Below are 25,854 nucleotides of genomic sequence, written 5' to 3' on the forward strand. Positions count from 1 at the left end.
AAATTTCCTGTATGTGACATTAAACCGTCAAATGATGATGGATACACGGAGGGAGATGCTAGAAAAAAATGCTGTTTCATTGTGACGTCAAAGGAGAAGCAACAATCAGGAAATGTACGTTTGAGGTTCCTGACCTGACTGCCCTGATGACCAGTTTCAGTGTTGGGATCGATTCCTCCATGAGGATGTCTGCGGGGAAGCCCCGCTCCTCTAAGGCTGGATCTGCCAGGGCTCCGGCATCTGAAACAGGAAAAACAACAAGTTGCTCTTTTTTGTTCAGGAGCAGCTCACAGGACAGGACGCTTCATCATGGACACAAAGTCGTCTAAATATTACAGAACCGTTTGGTAACAGCTATCAAAATAAAGCATTTGCAGTGGCAATATAGCTGGAATTCCTGGTCAGGTCACAGAATACAGTGTAACACCTGCTATCTGGTATTTATGAGAGAATAAGTCTTAATTATACGATATGGAAGTCATAAATATGAGATAAGGTCTTAACAAAAGAACTGGACTCCTTCATCATCCTCCAGCAACATGTTTTCCTCTAAAGTACACACACACATACACAGTACCAGTCAAAAGTTTGGACACATTTTCCCATTGACTCTACTTTAAATAAAGTAATTTTATGAAAACCAAATCAAAAACAGAGGTTTGCTAACAGACAGAAGTGTATTTATCTTGGTCTCAACAGTGTTCTCATACAAACTGCTCACTGTCAGGTGTGACTCCATGTTTTCATTTTTAACCTTTTAAAGCTTTTAAAGTCTTCATTCTGCCTTTTAATTTCCCTCTTAAAGAGTTTTGTTAAAGTTAGAAAAGAAATCCAAACTCTGTGACAATAATATGTATTCGTACCACTATATTCTACATCCTCTTATTCTGATACTTTAATGAAACTATGTGACATTTAAGATGATAAAATATTCAAACCCAAGTTGCCTTTTTTTTTAAAGCTGTTTCTTCAAAATGAAAATAATAATAATCTCAGATATTTAGACATCTTATCCAGCAAGAAATTCAACCTTTTTTTCTTTTTTTCTTTTTTTTTTAATATTTAATGTGTTCAAATTTGTTTTCATATGAACTGTTTCCAGTTCCAACAACTGATGATATGGCAGTAATCCTGTATGAAAAGACAAAACTAGAAATAAAAAGAAAATGGATGCAATAAATATGATAATTGAAATAAGAAATTAGAAGTAGATTTGATTACATATATTTATCCTCAAATAAAATAAATATACAGCTACATGCTTTATATAGACACATACGTATATTCAACTGGTACCTTGTACTAAGAGAACAACAGAAAGTTATTATCACACAAGATAAAGTGAAGCTGGACAAGCTTGTATACACTGTTTTCTTTATGCATAATATAATTATAATTTTATGTCACCCAATGAATTTCAACCTGAGATTTTTGGTATCTTTGAAAACTGGAAATTAAAGTATTTCTATACAGTAAGTTCTGCAAGTTTGAGCAGTTTTTGGGTGAATAACATAATTCATTTGTAAAAATGGACCACAGATGTTATTTTACCTTTTAACAGCATTTTGATGATAACAATAAACCTTTAAACTGAACCTTTCTACAGTTGTGATCTTTGTACCTTCGGAGCTCTGGCGGAGTGCGTAGGCCTTCATGCGGAAGGCGGTGCGGAAACGTTCCCGGTTACTGAAGCCGGCGGGTTTAGGCTCCTTGGAGGGGCTTTCCTCGATGGCGTCGGTGTTCCCTGTGAGCTTCTTACCCATCCCCACCGACGGACGCGCGTTGGTGAGGCGAACACGCTCCAGTAAACTCAGTTTCTGGCTGCAATGAGAGAGATGGAGGGTGGAAGTTATGATAAGGAGTTCTGTAGCAAGTGGAAACCAGTACGCTAAAATCTAAAGATGGAGTTCCTCTGATGACCAACTTCTGTCTTTGATTGATTGATGCTTCCTCATCCGACCACAGCTCTGCCCAGGTGTTCAAACTATCAGTATTCATTATTGGCCCTAAATTTTGATTTTGAGAAAGCAACACACTCATACTCACATTATTTAGTGAGTACTTTTCAGTTTGTTGAGGTGTCATAAACACACTTCTTTCTTTGAAACTCTTCCTTTCTTTTTGATCTTACAAATAAAAAACATAAAGGTGAGTGATGAGTTTCGCATCACTGTTTTATCAATAAAACCAGTTACACACCAACTAAGCAAGGTTTTGATGATTTGCAGGTTAAAAGACGTCTCGGTGTCATCAATAAACTGGGCTAAATTTGGTTGAAAGTGAAAGTTCTTCAGATGTTTTGGTTGCTTATAATTCTTGCTTCAATTGCATTTCAGGGACTATGTTTCAACTTGTTTACAATGTAAAATAAAGTCATTTAAAGGTGCAATGTGTAGAATTTAGTGGAATCTAGTGGAACGGAGCATAAGCATGATTTAATTAGTGAATAATCCCGTGAGACTAGGAATTGTGTTTCGTTTCCTTTATATCTACACAGAGAGCAGGTCCTCCTCCACGGAGGCCGCCATGTTGCACCACAATGTTTCTACAGTAGCCCACAACAGACAAACCAAACACTGGCTCCAGAGAGGACCTTTCGCGTTTTTCATGAGTTTCAGGGGCCACCGTAGGTTCTCCTACATCTTGAAAGGGGAGGGGTATTCAGTTGGTTGCAATCTGCAACCTCACCGCTAGATGCCACTAAATCCTACACACTGGTCCTTCAAATGCTGCCAAAACAACAAAAATATGTAAACTTGACGTCTAAAAACGTTCACATTTCTACTAAATTTAGCTCAGTTTCACCTGGAAATGCTCTCTGGATTAGAGTTTAGCTTCCTTTCTTTTGCATAAAGCTTCAGGCTTGGTTTGTAGTATTTTCAAATGTAATTCTTAAGAAAATTCAGTCTCTCTCTTCCTCTGTGTCAATGCATGTCATGTGTTTTGCAAGTTGATATGCAATGCCCCCTGGGAAGCGGGAAGATAAATAGAGCATAGGCAACGTGTTAGCATTAGCTTGGTGAGCTAGCGGTCAGTAATGGACGGAATAAAGAAAAAAATTGCAAAAGGGGAGCTTCTTCAAATCCCAAATGAATCGGGTTACGGCTGCTGCATTGTGGAAACATTCTGAACTCGTTGTAACCACAAATCCGCCAACCTTCCTCCACCATGATGGCGCCCATACAAAGTTCTGTTCTGGATTATAACTGTTTGGACCTTTGACAAGTTCAACTGGGAAAGACGTTTGGAGTTTACCAGCCCAGAAGGCAAAGTTGATCTACAAACTTGTAAGGACAAATCATTTATTATTTTGAGATGTTGTAGTGTTGCATGCTGGTAGTTGACTGCAATGTGTGTAGCGCCACTAACGCCACGGCTACTCAGCTGGTAGAAGTTATAACGCTGTATGTTCTGTGCTGGTGGGCCGCTCTGCCATATTCTGTCCATTTAGTTATTTTTTATGTGTGAGAAAGCCTTGCCAAAGTAATCATAGAACTTTGTCTTTGAAGAAGAAATAATATTAATATTTACAAAGATATTGCTTCAGGTCTTGGTCTTAGGTCCAAGCAGAACTCTACTGGATTCAACAGCAGATCTTTGTGTTTTCTCATTCTGAAGCCAAACCAGCATCTTCTACAGGAGTCCCTCTTCTAGTTAGGAGTTAAAGTCTTCATGGTCTGCTGCCTCAACCCAACAATGCTGCTCTCCCACCAGAAGGAAGCCTCAAAGAGCTGCGAGGAGATTGGTCTCCTTTATTGTCCAATGGCTGACAATATTTGGCAGCACAAAGACAAGAGCTCCCTGGGTAAAATAAGACTCCTGTGTGCCTTGGAAGAGGCAGAGAGGCGGGGTAACCGGAGCCGACACCAGCTCGAACAAGGCCTCTGAAACGTGGAGCGTTCTCAGCGACTTTGCTCCCACAGCGGACACACAATATGAGCCTCTATGTGGCCTCGGGGCAGAATAGGGACGGCAGATTACGGCGCTGAGAGGCTGCAGAATAGGAAGCTTTAAGGGAAGAGAGAATCTCTTTCTGAGTGCTCCTCCACCAAATAAAGAGCAGAGAATTAGATGTGATTATCCCGTGGCGCTCTGTAAATGAGGAAAAAATAATGCTCCTTATCTCCCACAGCTTCCCCAGACACACACAGAGACACACATATTGGTTTACTGTACTTAGTCGAACCTTCATTAACAACTTTAAAGGATAATTCTGTTTTATTACAACCTAGGTTTTGTACTTCTACCAAGTCAGACGATCAGACAGGTTGGAAACAAACCATCAGATTATTTAAACCACTTTATTATCTGGAACTGAAAGTGAGAATCATCCCTCATTGCTCAGGAAATACTATGTGCAGTAAAGGTGGCTGTAATACTCCTTCAGTCATGCTTGTCGGACCTTTCGGACAGCAGGTAAGGGGGAGCTGTGCACAGCAATGTGAACACACTGAGAACAACACTATGACTGCCTTCCAGCAGAGACTGTCTGAAAATATGCTTCGTTATCTCCGTATTTCAGCATTATTACATCTCCCTCCCCTCTGTGACTGTCAGCTTTTTACTCCACCTTTGAGTGAAGCCGTTTTGATCAACCATAAATTGAGCTTAAGTAACAGTGATGGAAAATAACTATAGTACATTTACTCAAGTACAATTTTGAGGTACTTGTACTTTACTTGAGTATTTCCATCTGATGCTACTTTCTACGTTTCAGAGGGAAATATTGTACTTTCTACTCCGCTACATTTATTTGACAGCTTTAGTTACTTTACAGATGAAGATTTGACACAATGGATAATATAACAAGCTTTTAAAATACAACACATTGTTAAAGATGAAACCAGTGGTTTCCAACCTTTTTGGCTTTTGACGTCTTACAAAAAGCAGTGTGTAGTCGGGGTCACATTTCACATGTCTATGAGTTGTTAACAGCTCCACCAAATAGTGATTTTTCCCTCTAAACTTCTCACATGCTTTCATTTCAATAAATGTTCAAATGATCCAATATTTCAGCAAAAATCAAAGATTAGAGAAAAAGTCCAAAAACTGAAAACAGATTTGTGTATCAGAACTTTGTTTTTTCTTCTTTCCTCTCCCATTAATCATCTCACCACCCCTCAGATTTATCTGCTGACCCTTTGGAGGGGCCCGACCCCTAGGTTGGGAACCACTGGACTAAACTAGCTAACTGTATATAAAGTAGTGTAAACTAGCTCCACCTCCAGCAGCTACAACAGTAACATGCTGCTCTAACACTGATGCTTCACTATTAATAATCTAATGATGTCATATATAATAATATATCAGTCAGAGGGACCAAACCACTACTTTTACTGCAATACTTTAACTACATCAAGCTCATAATACTTATGTACTTTTACTGCAATACTTTAACTACATCAAGCTCATAATACTTATGTACTTTTACTGCAATACTTTAACTACATCAAGCTCATAATACTTATGTACTTTTACTGCAATACTTTAACTACATCAAGCTCATAATACTTATGTACTTTTACTGCAATACTTTAACTACATCAAGCTCATAATATATCGATGGCCAAAGTGTAACACCTCCTATCAGAATTTTCTGAGTGGTGGATTTCACTTTGGATGATGAGAACAAGGAAGGCTGCTCATATTCAGTCTGTCTGCAAGATAATCCCGCCCTTCATTGTGACAGAAAAGTCACACAACAAAACAAAAACACAACGCAGAGTCCCTGGATGTGTAGAGAGGCTACAGCACGAGTGAGTTACACAATCACTGAACATTCATCTCCAGTGGACGAGGAAGCAAATACACTGAATTTAAGGAATTCTGACCCTAGTTTACTACAATGTAGTAACTATTACATTTACTGCATCTTTTTACCTGAAAACAAACTTAATTTTATTTTTAATTTAATTTTAATTATTAACTTAATTTAGAGCATCGTTTTGTAGAACCTCTTCCAACTTGCACCAAGTGCAAAAGCTCCTATCTGCACTTTGTGAGGCATTAATATCTAGTCGGTACTGTTAACACATAATATAATAATATAGTCCGAAAACAGTGTATTATGTATTGGGTATCCTTAACAAATAGCATTCTGCAAGAAAACAAGTTTTTTTATTAGTTTTCTCAAAAAAGTGCATTTTTCAGATCGGAGGTTTTGCTCTTCGGCCTTCGTTATGTACTTTTAATTAAGCAGGACTTTTCATGCAGGACTTGTAATGGAGTATTCTTGTTGTACACACAGTAACACCTGATCACCGATAAAAGGTCTAATATCACTCAGAGCAGTGAAACACACACACACACACTCTGGACGTCGTCCATCTCTTCGTTTAGAGCAACAAGATAATGTCAGACTGCTAATTTCCCAGCAGCTGATCCTACGAGCTCCTGAAAACTTTCTCTGTCTTTATTTCCTCACTGTGGTTCAGTCAGGCTCTCTACAGCTTTGTCCTTTCATTTTCTTTCTTACTTTCCATCCTTTCAGTCTTTCCTCTGTTTGTTTGTTTCATTCTTTCTTCCTTTTAGTACTTCTATATTTATATACAAGTAGCTTAATGAGTATCTTAAACAATGCATAAGTTATTTTATTGTCTCTGTATGTTGCTAATTTATTATTGGACAGTTCATTAAATCAGGCTACTAATTTTCACTCTATTTTTGACCTCAGCGAACAGCGAAGCTCCAAGATAACCTTTCAGTGTCGTCCACACAGATATCTCAAAACCTGGACTAATAAATGTGTACGGATAGATGTTATACTAGACGTAAAGTGACAAGTTTTTGTTGTGTAATTTGGGTGAACTGACCCTTTAAGTTCAGCCTATAAATCAAACACTCTTGCTAAGTGTCTAAGGCTACATCCACACTAAAACATTTTTGTTTTTGCTACGTTTACGCCTAGCGTCCACACTTCTCCGGCGGTTTCGAACCCCTAAAACAGAGACTTTTCAAAACTCAGCTGACCCCGTTTTAGTTTGAAAACTCCGGGATTGTGTCTTAGTCTGAACGGGCGGAAACGGAGACTTTTGATAACTATGACGCAGACACCAACGTTCACTTCCTGATTAGGTCTTATCAGTCCCGACGTGTCCTTCCCTGATTCGTCACGCTCCTATCATGTGACATCAGCTTTGACATTAGTGGTTAATTTAACAGGAATAACAGATTACAGGCGTTGGTGACCTTGTTGTCTAAGCCTGCAGCTGTTGTGCAGATAAATTCTGCATTTTGTAATGATGCTACTGCCTACGTGTGCAGGAGACAAGATATTATTCCTGTGATTTGTGACAATTCCAGCAGCGTTATCAGCCCGCTTCTTTAAGGCGTGTTAGTATGTTCGGAGATTATTTCTGAAATGGTCGTGTGGACAGAGATCGTATTAGTGTAGATGTGGTGTCTAAGTGAACTGAACCTCCCTCCTCTCTGTATCAGGACTCTGGACTGTCGTTGCTGTTCAGCAGCTTTCAGCAGCAGTAAGTTGATCCTGCAGGTTGAACATGGCGGCTCAGTGGAGGCCAGGAGGCGTCGGAGCAGAACGCTCCGCTGTAATAAACCTCCGTCAGGATCAGCAGAGTCCAACAGTCAGGAGGCAGAGAGAGAGGTAAAGTATATTTGATGGCTGTATGTCGCTCACGTCTAAACTAGCTCTTCCTGAGCTTTCTTCCTTGTTCTTCCTGTCAATAGATTTTTTTGGGAGTTTCTACCTCGTCTGAACTGACAGTCGGAGGATCGATGGTGCTGTATGTTGCAGAGATTGTAAACCCCTTTGAGGCAAAGTTGTGATTTGTGATTTTAGGCTATATAAATAAAATTTGACTGGGAATTTATCCAGTTCCATTTTCATTAATGGCTGGTTTTAGACTGGTCGTAAAAATTATGTTTTTCCTTTTTTTAAAGCCAATTTAAGAACCAACAATATTTACTGCACTATGGACCTTTTTATATGATCAAATTAAATCATTCTTAAATATTTGTCAGGTTAGCATCTATTAACAGGTTTATACCCACTGTTGGAGATGTCTGGACCCGATCGCAAGGATCAAATCGAGTCTGATCTGAGCATATTTTAAAGGATCAGCAGTGGTGGAAGAAGTATTCAGATCCTTCACTTAAGCAAACGTACCAATACAGCAAATGTAAAAATACTCTATTACAAGTAAAAGTCCTGCATGAAAAATCCTACTTAATTAAAAGTACATAAGTATTATGAGCTTGATGTAGTTAAAGTATTGCAGTAAAAGTAGTGGTTTGGTCCCTCTGACTGATATATTATTATATATGACATCATTAGATTATTAATAGTGAAGCATCAGTGTTAGAGCAGCATGTTACTGTTGTAGCTGCTGGAGGTGGAGCTAGTTTACACTACTTTATATACAGTTAGCTAGTTTAGTCCAGTGGTTCCCAACCTAGGGGTCGGGCCCCTCCAAAGGGTCAGCAGATAAATCTGAGGGGTCGTGAGATGATTAATGGGAGAGGAAAGAAGAAAAAACAAAGTTCAATTTTTGGACTTTTTCTCTAATCTTTGATTTTTGCTGAAATATTGGATCATTTGAACATTTATTGAAATGAAAGCATGTGAGAAGTTTAGAGGGAAAAATCACTATTTGGTGGAGCTGTTAACAACTCATAGACATGTGAAATGTGACCCCGACTACACACTGCTTTTTGTAAGACGTCAAAAGCCAAAAAGGTTGGAAACCACTGGTTTCATCTTTAACAATGTGTTGTATTTTAAAAGCTTGTTATATTATCCATTGTGTCAAATCTTCATCTGAAAAGTAACTAAAGCTGTCAAATAAATGTAGTGGAGTAGAAAGTACAATATTTCCCTCTGAAATGTAGTGGAGTGGAAGAATAAAGGAGCATCACATGGAAATTTGTAAATTTGTAAAGTATAAGTGCATCAAAATTTACTTTCCTCCACTGAGGATCAGTGTCGGTTTTCAGTTCCTCTGTTCTGTACGTCACTGGTTTGATTCACTCAGAGTGATATCGTGTCCTGTCACTGTGTTAAAGGACATATTTTTAACTTCTAATTGTCTAAAATGTAAAATATAAGAAGAGAAAAAGAGAATCGTCTCAGCCGGTTATAAAGACGAGATGAATCTCTTCAGCGAATCAAACATCCTCTGTGGGACTTTTATGATGTGTTTTAATGTAGAAACTCATTAATATCTTTCAGCACGGTGGAGAAAGAAAATCATCAAACCCGAAGACACCATCTCAGGCCTTAATTACTTGATCTAAACCGTCATTCAAATTGAAACATAACTAATGGACTCACTAATAGGTTTCTAGAAAAATCTCTTGGTCTAAATGTCATCAAAGTAGCTGATGTGGAAGGCAGCGCTATTAAAGAGCGGGATGAGTGGGAGTTTTATATCACGATTCGCATATTTACCACAGCTATTAGCCTCGAGATTTATTTGACTGGTGAATTAATATAGGAAGCTATTTAAAAGCGGACGGGAGGATATTCTAGGAAACCTTCATTAGTCTCTCCAGCTTGTAGGGCTAATTAAAGCGCCACCAGCCTTTACTCTGGGCGCAGCGCTGTGTGATTTACAGTATTTCATAGAACATTGACCCACCTCGTCATGGCCTCCAAGTTATCCTTCCTTTGGATGGGGAGAGAAAAAAAAAAGTTAACAAACTTTTCCAGGGCAGAGCTGTTAACATCCTTCAACAAGCTCTAAAAGTCAGGCAACAAATCCAACATCATGACTGTTTCCTGTCTTTGAGGTCTACAAATCTACACATCTCATATTTTTAAAATGCAATTTAAACCTTAATATCTTAGAACAATTTTATTTGGTTTATAAGCCAAGGATGTAAATCAGTAAAACTCTTTGCACAAAGTGAGCATAATAATTCTTCTGAGTTCGGTTAGTTCTCTCAGCATGGTTGCTTTAAACTCCTAGGCTGCTTAAACTATCCACTGAGCACCTTCCACTTTGTTTAGCTAGTTTCTCCAAAACCTGGATGAACTATAGATGTATTTAAAGAGGACATATTATGCTTTTTCTGGTTTTCTGTAATTTATATTCTGTTATGATGTCGGATGTTAAACAAGGTCAAAGTTCCAAAACTTGAGGTGAACGTATGTAGAAATGCTGCCTGCAAGTCAAATGTCAGGGCTTCAACCTGCCAGGAATGCATGATGAGCTGATGTCAGCCGTCTGTTCTGTAACTTTGGTTGCTAAGGTTGTTGCTAAGGTTTTTCCACATGTTATTGGCGTTTTCCACTCTCATAATTTGGATCAGATTTTAGCTCCAACATGTACAGATGGATGTGAGAAGTTGACATTTGGAGTAAAGAAGGAGAAAAAGCTACTATAGTTTGTTTAGGTAGCCTCTGGAGCCGGAGGAAGCTTCCTGAAGCTGACCAATCAGAACAGAGTGAGCTCATCAGGAGGCGGGTCTTAAAGAGACAGGAGCTAAAACAGCCTGTTTCAGACAGAGGCTGAACTGAGGGGCTGCATAAAGGACCAGTATAAGATAAATAAGGAGTTTTTAACTGGAAATCATGCAAAGATATTCCAGTAGAGAAATGGAAATGTGCAGAATATGTCCTCTTTAACAGCATTTTCTCCACAGGTCTCTATAAGAAGAGAAATGTCTGTAAAACCAATGACTGCACATCTAGACGGGTAAACAAGCCAGTTATTACTCAATGAATTCTGAATTAATTTGATACAGTTATTTAACTCTCCCTAACCATTTTAGATATCTATGATGGAGGATATGGAGATATTATATTTGACATAACTTTATTATGATGTAACTAATGTTAAAGCCAGTTAGCCTTTGGATTGAGTGTATAGCATAATAGATGTGGACCAATTAATCATAATGTGGGTTAATGAATTGTAATCCAGTGTATCCATTATGTAAATTATTATTTTTAAGAGAGAACACTAGAAAACAAACTGTTATTGCTTAATTCTCAGCAACAGTGTGTGTGTGTGTTTGCTTAGCTGTTTATTTGTATTATTTTTATGTGCTTGTGATTTGTGATTTCAGTTTTGCATTTAAATAAAATAAAAATGTAACACAGATGTTTGCCAGTTTATACAAGAATGAAACACAGAGGAGAACCGTTTGCAAATGCTGTTGTAGTTTCAAATGACTGTCAGTGATTCTCAATAAAGATCCGAACTCTTACTGGCAGCATCTGTCAGTACAAGAATGACATCAAATATTTCCGCAAAATATGTTTCCTAAGGTCTTAAATGACCAACTATCCTTTAAAATGTTGGACTTTTTTTTTTTAGAAAGTAGCTCCTCAATTGAAACATGATGATTAAGTAATTTCTCTTTCTGCAACACGCATGTACTCTCATAACAGTTTAAACACAATGTTGAGTTTTTCAAAGGTTAATCAACAGTAAATTGAACTTCATGATGTTTTGGGAAACCAGAGTCATGTATGATCACATCTGTTATACCTGTTAAACACAACGTTCAGCATCCAGATCTCCATGGAAACCACAGACTTCAGTTCAGGTTAATGATAAACATGCAAACTAAAAAGAAAAGTTTGAACAAAAATCATGACTGATGTCACCGCACAGAAAAAAAACAACATAATTCTCGTTCAGGTATCTTATGTGGATGTACGGTAGTGCATGCAGGAGGCACATGTACACTGTGTCACGCCATGATGGAGGTTTGTTGTGTGTTTTTTACTTGCCTGAAACAGGGAAGAGATATTATAGTTTCATAAAATCTCCACGTGGCAATAAGGTCTTCCCTGATTGGATTGGTGGAATAATATCGCCAGGCAGACTTGAAATGCAAATAATATCAGCATTAAACACTTCAAGGTTAACTGCATATATATTAAAAATAAAAAAAAAACAGCATTATAAAAGTGAGCCTTAGTTAGACCAAACAGGAAGTAGATGATGTCAGGTCGTATCTCACCTGGATGAGTCCGGCAGCCGGATGTCTGCGCTTCTCAAAGTGCTTCTGTCTGTGCTGCTCCTGGACCTTCAGAGCCAAGCCTGAACCCAGAATACCCTGCAGCCGCAAAGCAACAACAACACTGCCGTCTCTTGGATCTGACAGAATACTTTGAATGACACTAAGTCCTTCAAAATATAGGCTCGCCTCTCGGGGTCCCGCATACTTTTTTACAACAGTGGTTATAAATCATGATTCTTATGGTCCCATTTTAAAGTCCAGTTGAAATCATATTTAATCTTCCTTCTTTACAGTCACATAATGTCTATTAATAGTTTTGTACATTTGTAAAAATAATTGGACCTGTGCAGGACTCAGTGATGCTGTAATGATTATAAATACAGGAGTGTACCCACTGCAGGCAAAGCGAAGAAGGACACTCCAATCAGAGCAAAAGTGCCGGCTAACAGTCTCCCAGCCCAGGTCTTTGGGGTTTTGTCCCCGTAGCCGATGGTGGTCAGCGTGATCTGCAGAAGAGAAAAAAGAAGATTACACTTCACCTTCAAAGTTTCTGTCAAATTTGTGACTTGAAAAAGACCAAAGACTGATCCAGACTGCTGTGTAACACGGTGAAAATGGTGCAGTCTAAACGTCCTCGACTCTTCAGCGTTATAGCTCTGTTGAGAAACTCGGCTCTTGCTCTGTGACCTCTGAATCGATCCATCCAAGGGCAGTTCACAGTGTTTCACAGGGTCAGACTGGTAACTCGCTCAGCGGGGCAGATGCTCGCTGTCATAAAACTTGAACTCTTGGTCTCCTGGTTGAAGGACGGTCGCTTTAATGAGGACATGCTGCTTCCCGCACCGGAGGCATTCATTAGAGCGTAAAGCTCTGCCAACACCGAACACTCCTCTAACAAGCTCCCGGCTCAGGTTTTATAACTTGTTCTCCAGATTGAATGTAAAAATAAAAACACATCATGTTGTTCAGCAGCAGATTTTGAAGTTGCGAGTGAACACAGAAGAATATCTGCAACTAAACTGATAATTGTTTTTTGGCCTAATTCCCAGATTTGTTATCAGTCGATATCTGGGACAAGAGCCATCTGCCCGCCGATGTCGAGCCAAAATCTGACTAACAAACTGACAAAAAGACAGAATAAAATATAACATCAAAGCAAAAAGATCTGTTATTTAGTTTCATATTCAGATTTCAAGACCCTTTTTTCATGAAAAAAATGTAAATTTCACCAGCGTGTTCACTAAAAATACAGCTGTGAACTAATGATGTGTGTTTTATGACACATATCTTACGCTGCCATGTTGGTCAGATCCCCGTTGTAAAGGAGATAATGTATCTCAAGAGACTTCCTGGTTAAATAAAGTTTAAATAAATAATGAAGTAATTTCAGTTATTCAGTGCAATTTCAGCTGATTTGGGATTTTGTAGCAATAAGTCTGTATCTCAGATACAAAGAAGGAAGTTTTGACCACTTATTTTTGGACTAAACAAGACAAAAACTGATCAAGATGGAGTTTTTTTTTGGTTGTTTTGCAGCATTTGCTCCCATTTTTGTAAAGTTACTTATGATGAATTTAGTCCCTGAAAAACATCATCAGAGTCAGATATCAGCCCAGTAATGGCCCACTCTATCAGATAGAGCTGTTCTCAGAGGGGCAAGACTGTCAAGACTTTTATCCCATGTAGTGTCATGGTGGAGGACAACAGATTATACATCTAAGATGCCTCATGAGGTCTGAACAGAAAGAGGAGAATGTCCATTTTTTTGTGGCTTCTGTAACTAGTTTGACATTTTCTACACTGTGTAAATGACACTTTCACCACGGTTTTTGACATTCCTGATCCTGGAAGTCCATTTCAGGCATTTCCAGTTTTGCATTTAGTCTAATTGTAGATGATTTAGTGTTTTTGTATTGAATACAGAATATGTAAAGTGACAGTAATCCAGACAGGTTGAAATAAAGGCACGAATAGCTTTACATACCAGTCCCCACCACAGAGCGTCGGCGTAGGTGTCGAAGTCCTGCGGTTTGGGCTGAGCCGTGGGGTTGTCATGGTTGGACATGTCCATGGAGACGTCGTCCTTCTCCACCAGGTACACCAGGAAAGACGCCAGGATCAGAGACAGGAAGCCGATGTACCAGGCTGTGATCAACTCCTACGCAAACACAAACGCACAAGAATTAGATATTACAGTTGTCACATGTTGTAAAGACATTAACAGGCTGTAAAATCTGGAAAACTTTGAATTATTTAATTCTGCTTCACAGTCGTAGAAAAGTTCTGGAAAATGTCACATTGAGAATAACAACTAATATTATAATGGCATAATACAATTTTCTTCTCAAAGTTTTTGACAGTTACTGGAAGAAAATATAAATAATAAAGTTTAACCACAAACTTTACAACACTAGAAATGTTTGAGACTCTCTTAGCATGAATATGAACACACACACACATCCTGTAGAGATTAGCATGAAGATCAATTAGCGCTCTGGTAGGGATCAATACATCCTCTAGTAGAAACACTTTTAAACAGCTGTTATTCCTGCTTCCACTTAAAGGCTGTAAGAGCTTAAGTTCTGTTATGGTTGACGGTAAATGTTCGCTTTTGTTTGATACTTGAAGCACTTTGTAAAAACTCTACTTTACTTTTTTGCTGTTTAAATATTAGTAACACTCCTTCTTTTCATCTGACATCATTTCCAACCGACCCTTCAACTCCTTTTAGCACACTTCAGCTCTTTTCAGTCTTTACAGTTCAAGTCTTTTTACTGCTTTGACTGTGGCTGATACTTCAACTAACTTAAGCTAATTTACTCCAGTGGACACCTCAACTCCTTTCAGTAAACTTAGCTCATTTCAGTCCTTATAACTGCCATTTCAACTCCTTTCAGTGCTTACGCTTACACTATCTTTTTCAGTAAATATAAAGCCATTTCCATGCTTACACTTCAACTGCCAAATTGTAATCACTCACTTGTTTCAGTGATTACTTTTTACACTTCAGCTCCTTTCAGTGCTTAAATTTCAATTCACAGTTGTTCTCCTTTTCTGTATCTCATTTCCATATTTACACTGCCATTTCAACTCCTTTCAGTTATTACACTTCAGCTCCTTTCAGTTTTTACACTTCAGCTCCTTTCAGCACTTACACTTCAATTCAATTCTCTTTTTCAGTTTGTATCTGCTCATGTCCATGCTTACACTTCAACTACTATTGCAATTCCTTTCATTGAGTTTAAGTTTGGTGTAAGTTACACTTCAGCTCCTTTTAGCGCTTAAATTTCACTTCAAAGTTGAAGTCCTTTTCTGTATCTCATTTCCATATTTACACTGCCATTTCAACTGCTTTCAGTTATTACACTTCAGCTCCTTTTAAAGTACTTATAACACAACATTTCTTCCTTCAGTTCATGCTGCTTCAGCTTTCTCACCGTCCTGATTGCGCGTCGGGATGATTCCTACCTTACTGTGTGCGTAGATGGCCGAGCCCAGCAGTTTCCAGGTTCCTCCTCGCCGGTCCATGCGCAGCATCCGCAGGATCTGCAGGAAGCGCAGGCTGCGCAGAGACGTGGCCAACACGTTGCCCTGGTTCCGCACCGCCACCACCGGCACCGAGGCGATCAGCACGAAGATGTCTGACAGAGAGGAGACAGAGAAGATTCATGTAGGATTCCCATTCAGACCTGTTAAATGTGCCGTCTCAGAAAAGAAACAATAAAACACGTGCATCAGACAAAAACCCCATTCTTCACTACAGTAAGATTAACAGTTCATACATTGATTAAAATAAAATAAAGTACTCATCTATATGAACATAATCTGGAGATAACCATAGGGAAGATTTGATTAGGAGAAATGGGTCAACAAAGGAGTTTTTACTCTGGGAAACATCAGCACACCATCAACTCCTGATGACAGGTGCGTAGGACGAAAAACTCTTGTCTTGGAAAGGAAACAAAGAATCCTGCACATCGTCCGTCTTTATAAAGTGAATCCAGGAGATGGACAGATTATGAGTATTTATCTTTACCACTTGTGGCCCGATGATATTTGGAGATACACGCAGCTCAGCTATTTAGATAAACGTCCTTTTACTGGTTTAACATGAAAACTTTCTTGAAGATTATTTTGCACAACCTGACTCGATGCAAACTGCATCACAACGTTAAAAAGTGTTGTATGATGACACTGAAGATTATACTAAAACATGGTCTCATATTAAATTTAATAGACTTTACACATAAGAGATTCTTCATGTAAGAGTCTGATCAAACTGGTTATTAAGGATGTTTGTGACATTAAAGGTCTTAATGTTTAATTCTGATTCTTTAGTCAGATTCGATCTTTTTGTATTGATGGTTCACATTCATGTTTGTGTGCTTGAACTACCACACAAGCACAGATTTAACTGAAATGTGAGCTGCCTGCGCACAAGAATAACAAGTTTGGCTTGAATAGAAGCTTTTCCATAAACGTCCAACAAATTTGAAACTTCCTCCTCTCTCCATCGACCTCCGCCGCCGCTGTTGTTTCTCTCCTCCATGTTTATTTTTACCGGGCTGTGAGGTGCCAACACAGAAGAGAAACATTAAAAAAAAAAAAATATTCTGCTCTGCCTGTTCTGACAGCAGATGCAGATCCAGAGATCGGATATTTATCGGATTTGTGACCACTTCCTGTATGCAAGTGTCTCAGATCTGATATGAAAAATTCTGATTTGGTTTGTTCACTCGGAGGCAGAAAACATTTCTAGCTTTGGGCTTCTTCAGCATGTAATGTTAACTTTGTACAGTGTTGGTGTTATTTCTACTGTTGCCTCCAGAGGCTGACGAAGGTCACAGATTCTTCTCTAATGTGAATCAACTGGTATGAATAACATATTTTCTACCTGGTATTACAGTATAAACAGTACATAATGTCAGTACTGTATGCATTATTGTTATATTAGTGTTAACCTCTTACCTTAAAATACAAATTCATGAGACAATTTCAAGTAACTTCATCTATCCCTTTCATTTATTTTTTGCTGTATACTGATACCATGTACTACTTTGCTGAGTGCCTCTCTCTCTCCATCATTCTGAGCTGCAGGGAGCAGCACACGTGTCTGTTTGTCTCTATTTTTGTTTTTAACGCTGTTACATTTTTGTGATTCCAGCTCCTTACCTAACATACACAGAGGTTTGCGGGCGAACTTCAGCCTCCCCCTCCATCCTTTGTAGCGACAGCAGCATCCTGCAGCCCAGACCCTCAGTGCAAACTCTGCCCCGAAGATGAAGATGGCGAAGGTTTCCTGGGAAGAATCAAACGCCGTCAACACAAGAGAAGGAAGAAAAATGACAGTGTAGAAAGTTCAACTCGTGTTCAGACTAATGTGTGATGTGTGTTTTATATTAACAATCCAATAATGATCAATAAATATATATTTTAAAGTAAGAAGAATGATGGAATTTATGTCATTTATTCCTTTAGATATTTCAACTATAAACCAACTGATATAAATATGAAAATGTTTGTAAAATAAACCTTAAACAACTCTTCACATTAACATGATTATTTGCCATTCATGTGCAAGAGAACATTAACAAAAACACAAAAATGGATGTGCAAAGAAGAGTTGATTTTAAAATTAAACCAAAGCTTTTTTTTCTGGTAACACTTTATTTCAACTGATTTATCATTTATAATCAGTATATAAACAGTTAATAAATGGTTTATAACACACTATAATGTAATTGTAAGCAGATATAAATGTTTATTTGTAGGCTGCTGAATAAAAAGATAATGAATGAAAATATAGTAAAACACAGTTGTAATCATATAAAATATGTCTTCATAGTCAAATGTTATAATTGTTGACAGATACTTCACATTAATAAACACTTAAAATGTCCTTATATCTGTTTGTAACTACATTATAGTGTACTAATAAGATCTAAAGGGAAACTGTTCAGCTGTTTTAGGTTAATCTTTGCAAATTCATGAGCTGCAGCCAAACTCTGTTAAAACCCTCAGTACTTTATTTAAATTTCTTTTGGAGATCCTGAAGTTTCCAAAGATCTGTCAGGTTAATTTTGGGGAAATTTGTGTAAAATTATCCACAATAGATATAAAATATTTACATATGAATCAGAATCAGAAACAGGTTTATTGCCAAGTAATCGCATAAGAATCCAAAAACACACCGCAAGAGAAAATTCAATTACTGCAAAAGTCAGGTGATCATAAATAATATGAATGAGATGATGATATATGTGTTACTTATATATATGTGATACTGTTAAACCGACAGATCTTAACGTTACTTATGGGAAAATAAAGGGGTGAAACTGGATTTTAAGTGGTTTAAGTTCCTGAAATCTTACCAGTATAACCAACCAGTGTGCAGACACCTTCTCATGTTCCCTGAATGTTGTCAGTATGGCCAGAATCAAACAGCCCAGAACAATTAAAAACCTGCAGACACACAAAACATGAAGCACGTCAGTAAACAACGGCGAAGGAGATCCTTCATTTAAGTAAAAGTACCAATAAAGCAATGTAAATATACTCAATTACAACTGAAGTGAACAAGAAGAGTAGTGTCTCTGATGTGCAGGATATGCAACTTTTCACCTTCAGTACAAAAAAACACAACAACATGAGAGAAAATACAAATGTATGCTGGAGAAAATCAACAAAATAAGGTGATAAAAGCAATAAAACTGATATAAATGTTCACTTTATTTGTTCGACCATAACGCAGTGTCTGGATCTCACCACTAGAGTGAGCTGCATCTCTGTTGGTGACTTTAAAGCTTCTTCTCTCTTCTGTGAAAATCTACTTCTTAAATTACACTGTTTAGTACTGCATCAAAAGCACGTTTTCTCTGACACAGCAGAAAAAAATCTAACAATAATAATTTGCCACTTCATATCAGCTGAAAACAACAAAAAGCATTCTGCTAGAATATGTCATAAATCAGTGTAACAAAGGACATGAAAGAAAACAAGATACATATCTCCAGAAACAAAGATGTGTATCAGAGGATCACACTTTAAAAAAGCAACATAACCCATTTATCTGTTTTCACTGGACATTTATCCACTCCAGCTGTTTAACTGGTTTCACTGGTTAAATGTTTAACACAGGTAAGATTTAGCATCCAAATGCTACATATTCTATTATATTTTTCAATCAAAATTCTGAATTTTGGTTGTGGCCACTTAAACACAACACATCTATTTTATTATGCAGATATTCACCCACATACTGCGAAACCTCTAAACATCCTTGTTGATGTTACTGTAGCTATAAAGTAGGCACATTCTCCAAAAACAACAAGAATAATCTTCATCAGTCAGTTGAACAACTGGCACTCTTGTCTGTTTGGTGTCAACCTGACGTCCTCCATCAGGGCGTCGTACACTTGCATTGTGATTTGGTTTAGCAGCAGGTTAGCAGTTAACTGGCTGACTTCCCTCACATTCATGTGCCAACACCCTTTCTTTAGCAAGGCCAAAATTGTAAATGATGTGTCACAAAATGGAAATCTTTTGGCGGTGGGGTCCTGGGCTGAAATGCCAGAATGTCAGGGTAAATGTTAACAACTCAATCACAAAGAAAATAATGTAAATCCTTGCTGGGGTCAGAGCAGCAGAGAGGAGCAGGAGACTGATGAAGCAGCTAATTTTAACTTTGGCGAGGTAAAAACTCATGCTGAGAGCAGGAGATGAAGTGTTGACAGATATTTCTATGAAACACATTTTAAAAACCAAGTGTAAACAGCCTCTATATCTACATTTATATTTATATCTATATCATAACTTCCAAAATTAAGAATTTTAGGGGGTGAATATAATAAACTACCAATCCATTGTAATGCAGGTATAACTTTGATTTATTTATATTTATAATGAGAGGGAAATATCTGATCAGTGTTATGCTAACCTAGCTTTGCTAACAGCATTGAGTCTTATAGTGAAATGTAATTTAAAATCTTTCCAGTTTTCATTATTCATTATTAAACTGCATTTTACTCAAGTATCAAGTCAGATTTGTTGATTATATCGCACATCTGATACGTTTTGCTCTAAACAAATATAACGATTTTAGGAAGCTAATGTTAGCTTTGTCAGTTGGTTCAGTTAGCTAGCTACCCAACAGTTACAGCTGTAGCCATTTGCAGCAGCTGTTCATAACCTGGCATAGGTAAATGTTTACCAAGTGGAGATTTTACCCTTCATTATATTTAAAACCAGTTTCACCACATGAACTTAGGTAGAGATGAGTTGTCACTAAATATTTACAGCTACTAACTGTTTCTAAGCTAGCAACTGACAACACTAACATTAGCTTGCTAATATCTGAGCTGTTTAGATTGAAGAGTGAAAGACATAATATGGAATACGGTCAACATATCTGACCTGACGCTTTATATTACTGAACACAGAAAAAAACATTATATGCCAATAACATTTATTGACTAAACGACCAAATAACATTAGTTAGAGTGATTGATTTTCATTATGGTGATAACAGATGTTACTCAGCATGTATCCTGTAATATATATTATGTAAACAGCTAGTGCACATTTACACCACTTCAACTTGTAATGCTTTCATTAATGCTGCTGTTAACAGTATTTATTATTTATTATGAAGGATGTCAGTAACTTATCTTCATTACACTGATTTTTTCATTCTTATTCTATGCCCTGCCAACCCAAACATTCAGTTTCACACAGCCTAATCCTGTATTTCAAAAAGCTGAATGATCCACTCAGGCTCCTTTTTTCTACACTAACATCTATATTTAGGCCCGTCAGAGCTGAAATTAATTGGATACACTCAAACAAATGGCTATTTAAATTTCCCTGTACACTAGAGTACACCCGGGCTTTATTCCAGATTGTGTAGCTAACCACCCTGCTATGATATATGATGCGGAACCACAATGAATAAACTCAACCAGCTGCAGAACCGCACGGCAATACCACCAATTAACATTTAACCAGCGCTGCATGTCCAATATTCTCCACCGTCACCTCTGTTAAAAAGGTTATTTTGTTCTTTTTAGCTTATTCGTCAGGACCACAGTCCTATAGTTAAAGGGAACGTATTACGCACACTTACAGCTCTGTATTTACATTCTGGGGCTCTACTGGAATATCTGCATGATTTACAGTTAAAAACTCCTTATTTATCTTATACTGTCCCTTTATGCAGCCCCTCAGTTCAGCCTCTGTCTGAAACAGGCTGTTTTAGCTCCTGTCTCTTTAAGGCCCGCCTCCTGATGAGCCCACTCTGTTTTGATTGGTCAGCTCTTAGAAGCTGCCTGCTCGGCAGATTTTCGCCAGCACCAGAGGCTACATGAACAAACTATGAAACAAACTATAGTAGCAGGATTTCACTACTTTTTCTTGTTCTTTACTTGAAATGTCAGCTTTTAAAATACATCCGTACATGTTTGAGCTGGAATCTGATCCAAAATATGAGAGTGGACACACAAACAACATGTGAAAAACCTTTGCAACAACCATAGCAACCAAGACTACTGAACGACAGCCGTTTATGGACGTGCAAAAACCGCTTTAAACAAAGTGCTCAGAGCAGGGTGAAGCCCTGGCTTTTGACTTGCAGTTCATAAAATTCATAAAAAGTTTAATAATGCTGTAATCTCTGCTAGCAGATATTATAAGATCTGATATTTTAGTAAAAAAAAAAGGTACATTGAATGAATATTTCACTCATATGTTCAGTATCAACATTTTTGCAACTTCCAAGATACTTTAATTAACAACATTTTCTGTTGAAAGTTGACAGAAAACATAATTCAGCAGCATTGTGTTTCTAGCTAAATGCATTTGCTGTTGCAATTTACATAATTTGTAGGAGAAAGGGCTGTTTTAGGAAGGTTAGGTTGTTTAAAATTGCTGTATTTTATATACTTTGACCTTTATGTGTGTCTAAATGTGTTTTATACACCTCCTTATGATTAAGAACACATCATTTGGCTGAATAACTTTTTTTGTTTCCATACGTACCAAAATGTAATAAAAGGGTGAACTTTTGGCTCTTTAGCTTCTTTCTCTAAACGTTCACTTCCTGATTCTACATCCTGAATCATTCATGGCCTGTTGTGTTGCCATTAGTCAGTATTGACATCTCTGAGAAGTTTCTGAAGTGCTGCACAACCACAACAGCATGAATATTTTACATCCAAACAGCCGGAGAGTTTTACATAATTCACCTGAAGGAAATGATAGTTGAGTGTTAGCAGACGCCTCATGATTGACTTCTGAACACGCCGTGTGTTTGTGTACATGTCTTGATGTGTGCGTTGACTGTTTGAAGTCCTTACATTGTGCCTTTTTAGCATATTTCCTGTCCCTTGTATTAAATCAGAGCATTTCACCTCAAAGTTATCCAGAGGACAGAGATAATCCTGGAGTGAGCCGAGGAGGTCGATGTTAACTTGATATGATCCAACAGATACTGCAACACATTCGGCTTCCTATCTGGCTTCAAATAGTTTGTTCAATAAGACACACAGAGCGAAGTCGATGCCCTTTAGACCTGAAACATCAAGAGGAGCCGGGTGGAAATCACAGGGTTGAACAGTATCGCCAAAAAAATATGAGAATCATCAATGAATTCACACAACTTTGATTCCAAACCTTCCTTTATAGCGTCGTAGCTATAAACCAGAGCTCGTCTGGTCAATATATTTTAATAATTAAATTTTTTCACAAAAGTGTTTTTTACTCCAGCAGTGTCCTGATTCACATTCATACAGCTGGTTTGAAGTCTAATCAAGTCCTCATTTTTGTGTTTCAAGTCTCAAATCTGCAGCTCTGAGCGCGTTCATCTTAAAGAATAAGCTTTATGTTGTTTAAGTTATTCTATATTTGACTTATTTTCAACTATTCCCATGCAAAGACTAAAGGCTCCTTTAAACTGTGAGACAGAAATGATAGTGTAAGTTCATTTCATGTCACACCGAGCAAGACGACTCTAATAAAACCTCGGCAATCACAATCCATGTCAGACTGTACGATATCAGTTTGTCGCTGTCAGATTGTGAGATGAATGTTCGGTAAATCGTAGCGCTACGATGTAAAAAGTAAAAAGTATACGAAAGCAGAGACACGTCATCAGCTTCCATCATCCATCTGCAGCTCTGATGTTTTGAAAACGCAACAAAACTGCGTCTTTTTTTCGTCCTGTTCGTTTCACCTCTATTGTTTTGGTTTGTGTACGTTTTTATTAAAAAATGACACTTACAAAATGTGACACTGACCAGTGTATTCTACATAATTTCATGTCCTGATTGGTTGGTTTGTAGATGTGGGTCGTAGCAGCAGTCACATTGTGAGAATTAGGTCCTAAATTTCTGTCAGAATTTTGACCAGTTTTGGATTGACGACCAAAGACTTAAAACGTTTCTCGGACAAAAAGCCCAAAAATTGCAGTGTAAAGGGGCCTTTAAACCGGATGTGTGTTAGTGGCTCTCAGCTCTGAGCTCATTGGTTCAGCTGGGTGCTGTAGTTTCTAACTAATGAAACAAACAGGAGGAAATAGTGCATTTGTTGGGGACTATTTTAAGCGGCGGATGAATCCACATTTGGTGCTCTAGTGAGTGTTTCTGGCAGCAGGACGGTGTGTGTGGGATTGAGATAAAACAAACTACAGTGTGTGTTTTCATGGTTATGAAGGAACATGTCAGCGGTGCGGCTCAGTGATGTGTTTTTAATAGTTTTTGGACAACAACAGAGGTCTACGGCACAGAAATATAAGATATATCAGGCTTTGGATAAACACAGATCAGTTCACTGCACTAACTGAAAATAGGAAAAATAAACATTATCCTTAAATCTGAGCATCAATGACACCTAAAGTAGAGGAGCGACTTTCTTCAACATTGACGTTTTATCACATCAAAACACAAATTTTGTAAAGAAACAAACAAACAAAACATTTCAAATGTACAATGAGAAAAATAATGAATAAAAAATAGACTTCGATGCCACATTAGTGTGACTGTGATGCAGAGTCAGATGGTGTAATACTGCTGGATACTTCTGCTGTAACGCTCCATTACCTGCCCGCTGACCAAATAAATGAAACATGGAATCCAATCTGTGTTGTGATTGGCTCACAAAGGGAGCCGCCTAGACCTGGAGAGACACCACGGAGAACATATTCCCTCCCTTCATACCGAGAAAATGGATGGAAAGAGCAACGAGCTGGTTCGGTTAGAGGGACTGATGCTGGTGTTTCAGGTGGAATTGATGAAGAGTTACCAGAGTGGTAAACAGAGATTTACAGTGGAAATTACTTGGAGAAGGTTATAGATCATGTTTACTGGCACAAACAAGAAGACTCGAAACAAAAAGGGACATTTGTGGAGTCAAACATCTTCAGTTTGATGTCTGGAAAAAGCATAAACATGCAAAGAGAAACGTTGTCTGCTGTGGCACTTAAACACTAAACTAAATAATGCATGTTGTGATTTCTTTGAGCTCACAGTGACGCCTTTAAATGTCTTGTTTTGTCTGATCAACAGTCCAGAAATCCAAGACATTCAGTTTAGAGTCATGAATGACACAGAAAAGCTTCAAATCCTCACATTTGAGAAGCTGCAACCAGCAAATATTTAGCATTTTTGCTTAAAAAATGACTAAAAAAAGGATCAAATTGTATGTCTTAAAGTCACTTCAGTCCAGTTTCCTGTGACTGAAAAGCTGATCTGATGCTTCAATCGGATAAAAACAAAACTTTAAATTAACTTTTTGTTTTCTTTAAACTTCAACTCGGCTCTGGATTGATGTTTTTATCAGTTTTTAAAGGTCATGAGTCAGTAATGATGAGAGGAGCCCACCTGTACAGCCTCTCTCTCTCTCTCTCTCTGTACTGAAAGCCTCTCTCTCCCCATTAATCCACTTTACATCCATCGGTGTGGCTCAGCCTCGGCCCTGCTGGGCTCCCAGGAGCTGATACCACCCCTGAGGATTCCCTAACAACCAATTTGCTGGCGAGATTCAATAAAGAGAGTGCCTACGATGCAATTCTGAGAGTTAATTTGCTCGGCGATATGCAAACACTGGTGGGAAAGGACGGCAGCAGAACGCCGTTAATGCCCGCAGTCACAAGGACGAGATGAGAGACGGTGATCTTTATTCAGCAGAGGATCTCCGAGGAGAAGAAGAAGAAGTTTGGGGAAAAGCAGCTTCACACTTGTCACAACACGATGACAGCCAGTCAGCCGGCGAGAGCGTCCTGCTGCAGAGTCAGAGATCTCTGACACGCCGAAATACAGCTGATCAGGCCCGAATGTTTTCGCTGCAGTCTGACTGCTGCAGTTTTCTGATTTTCTGATGAGTTTTATGAGTGCAGAGGTGAAATAAAGCCAACGTCTACAACTTCAGTATCTCTAGTAGAAATCTGATGTGTGTAAAAGTGACAAGAAACAGTTAAAAAATCACATAACACAGCTTCAGTTCAACCTGAACTGATTTGATTTATCGATTGACCTGAAAACACATTACAGCCTCATCAATCATGGCGGATATCACATTAAAAATGGGGACGTTCAGTATTTTCTGCTTCGGTTCTGTGATTCCAAAGAAAGAAAGCAGAAGCATCAGTACTGAGGTGAGAAATTACACCAGAATTACAAAATTACATCATGCGTTAGGAGTTGAAAAGCATTTTACATCTGCCAAACCATGACTGGCAGCTGATTGTTCAAGGTGAGCGATTAAAATGCTAAACTGAGTGCAGAAGTATCTTTTCTGACTTCTGCATATTTGCAAGTCTACTTGTAATCTCGATGTTTAATCACTACGGCAGCGTATTAGAGTCACTGTTAGAAAAAACCAAACAAAAAAGAAGATTTAGAGAATTAAGTCATAATATTACAAGACAAAATT

At 38.1% G+C, this 25,854-nt stretch overlaps 1 protein-coding gene across 1 annotated transcript in view; it reads right to left on the minus strand.

Annotated features, from left to right (window-relative positions):
- Positions 1 to 25,854, minus strand: part of kcnq3 (potassium voltage-gated channel, KQT-like subfamily, member 3) — a 119,379-nt gene that overhangs the window by 6,437 nt on the left and 87,088 nt on the right. The window contains exons 2-11 of the mRNA XM_042428493.1: positions 18,306 to 18,396; positions 17,107 to 17,233; positions 15,403 to 15,575; positions 13,919 to 14,092; positions 12,330 to 12,440; positions 11,935 to 12,030; positions 11,698 to 11,796; positions 9,600 to 9,622; positions 1,622 to 1,821; positions 135 to 240 (exon numbers count right to left, since the gene is read on the minus strand). Of these exons, the coding sequence (XP_042284427.1) occupies positions 135 to 240; positions 1,622 to 1,821; positions 9,600 to 9,622; positions 11,698 to 11,796; positions 11,935 to 12,030; positions 12,330 to 12,440; positions 13,919 to 14,092; positions 15,403 to 15,575; positions 17,107 to 17,233; positions 18,306 to 18,396 (1,200 nt within the window). The remainder of the gene's footprint in view (positions 1 to 134; positions 241 to 1,621; positions 1,822 to 9,599; positions 9,623 to 11,697; positions 11,797 to 11,934; positions 12,031 to 12,329; positions 12,441 to 13,918; positions 14,093 to 15,402; positions 15,576 to 17,106; positions 17,234 to 18,305; positions 18,397 to 25,854) is intronic.

Source organism: Thunnus maccoyii, chromosome 12 (genome assembly GCF_910596095.1).
Source record: "Thunnus maccoyii chromosome 12, fThuMac1.1, whole genome shotgun sequence".
Taxonomy (NCBI): domain Eukaryota; kingdom Metazoa; phylum Chordata; class Actinopteri; order Scombriformes; family Scombridae; genus Thunnus; species Thunnus maccoyii.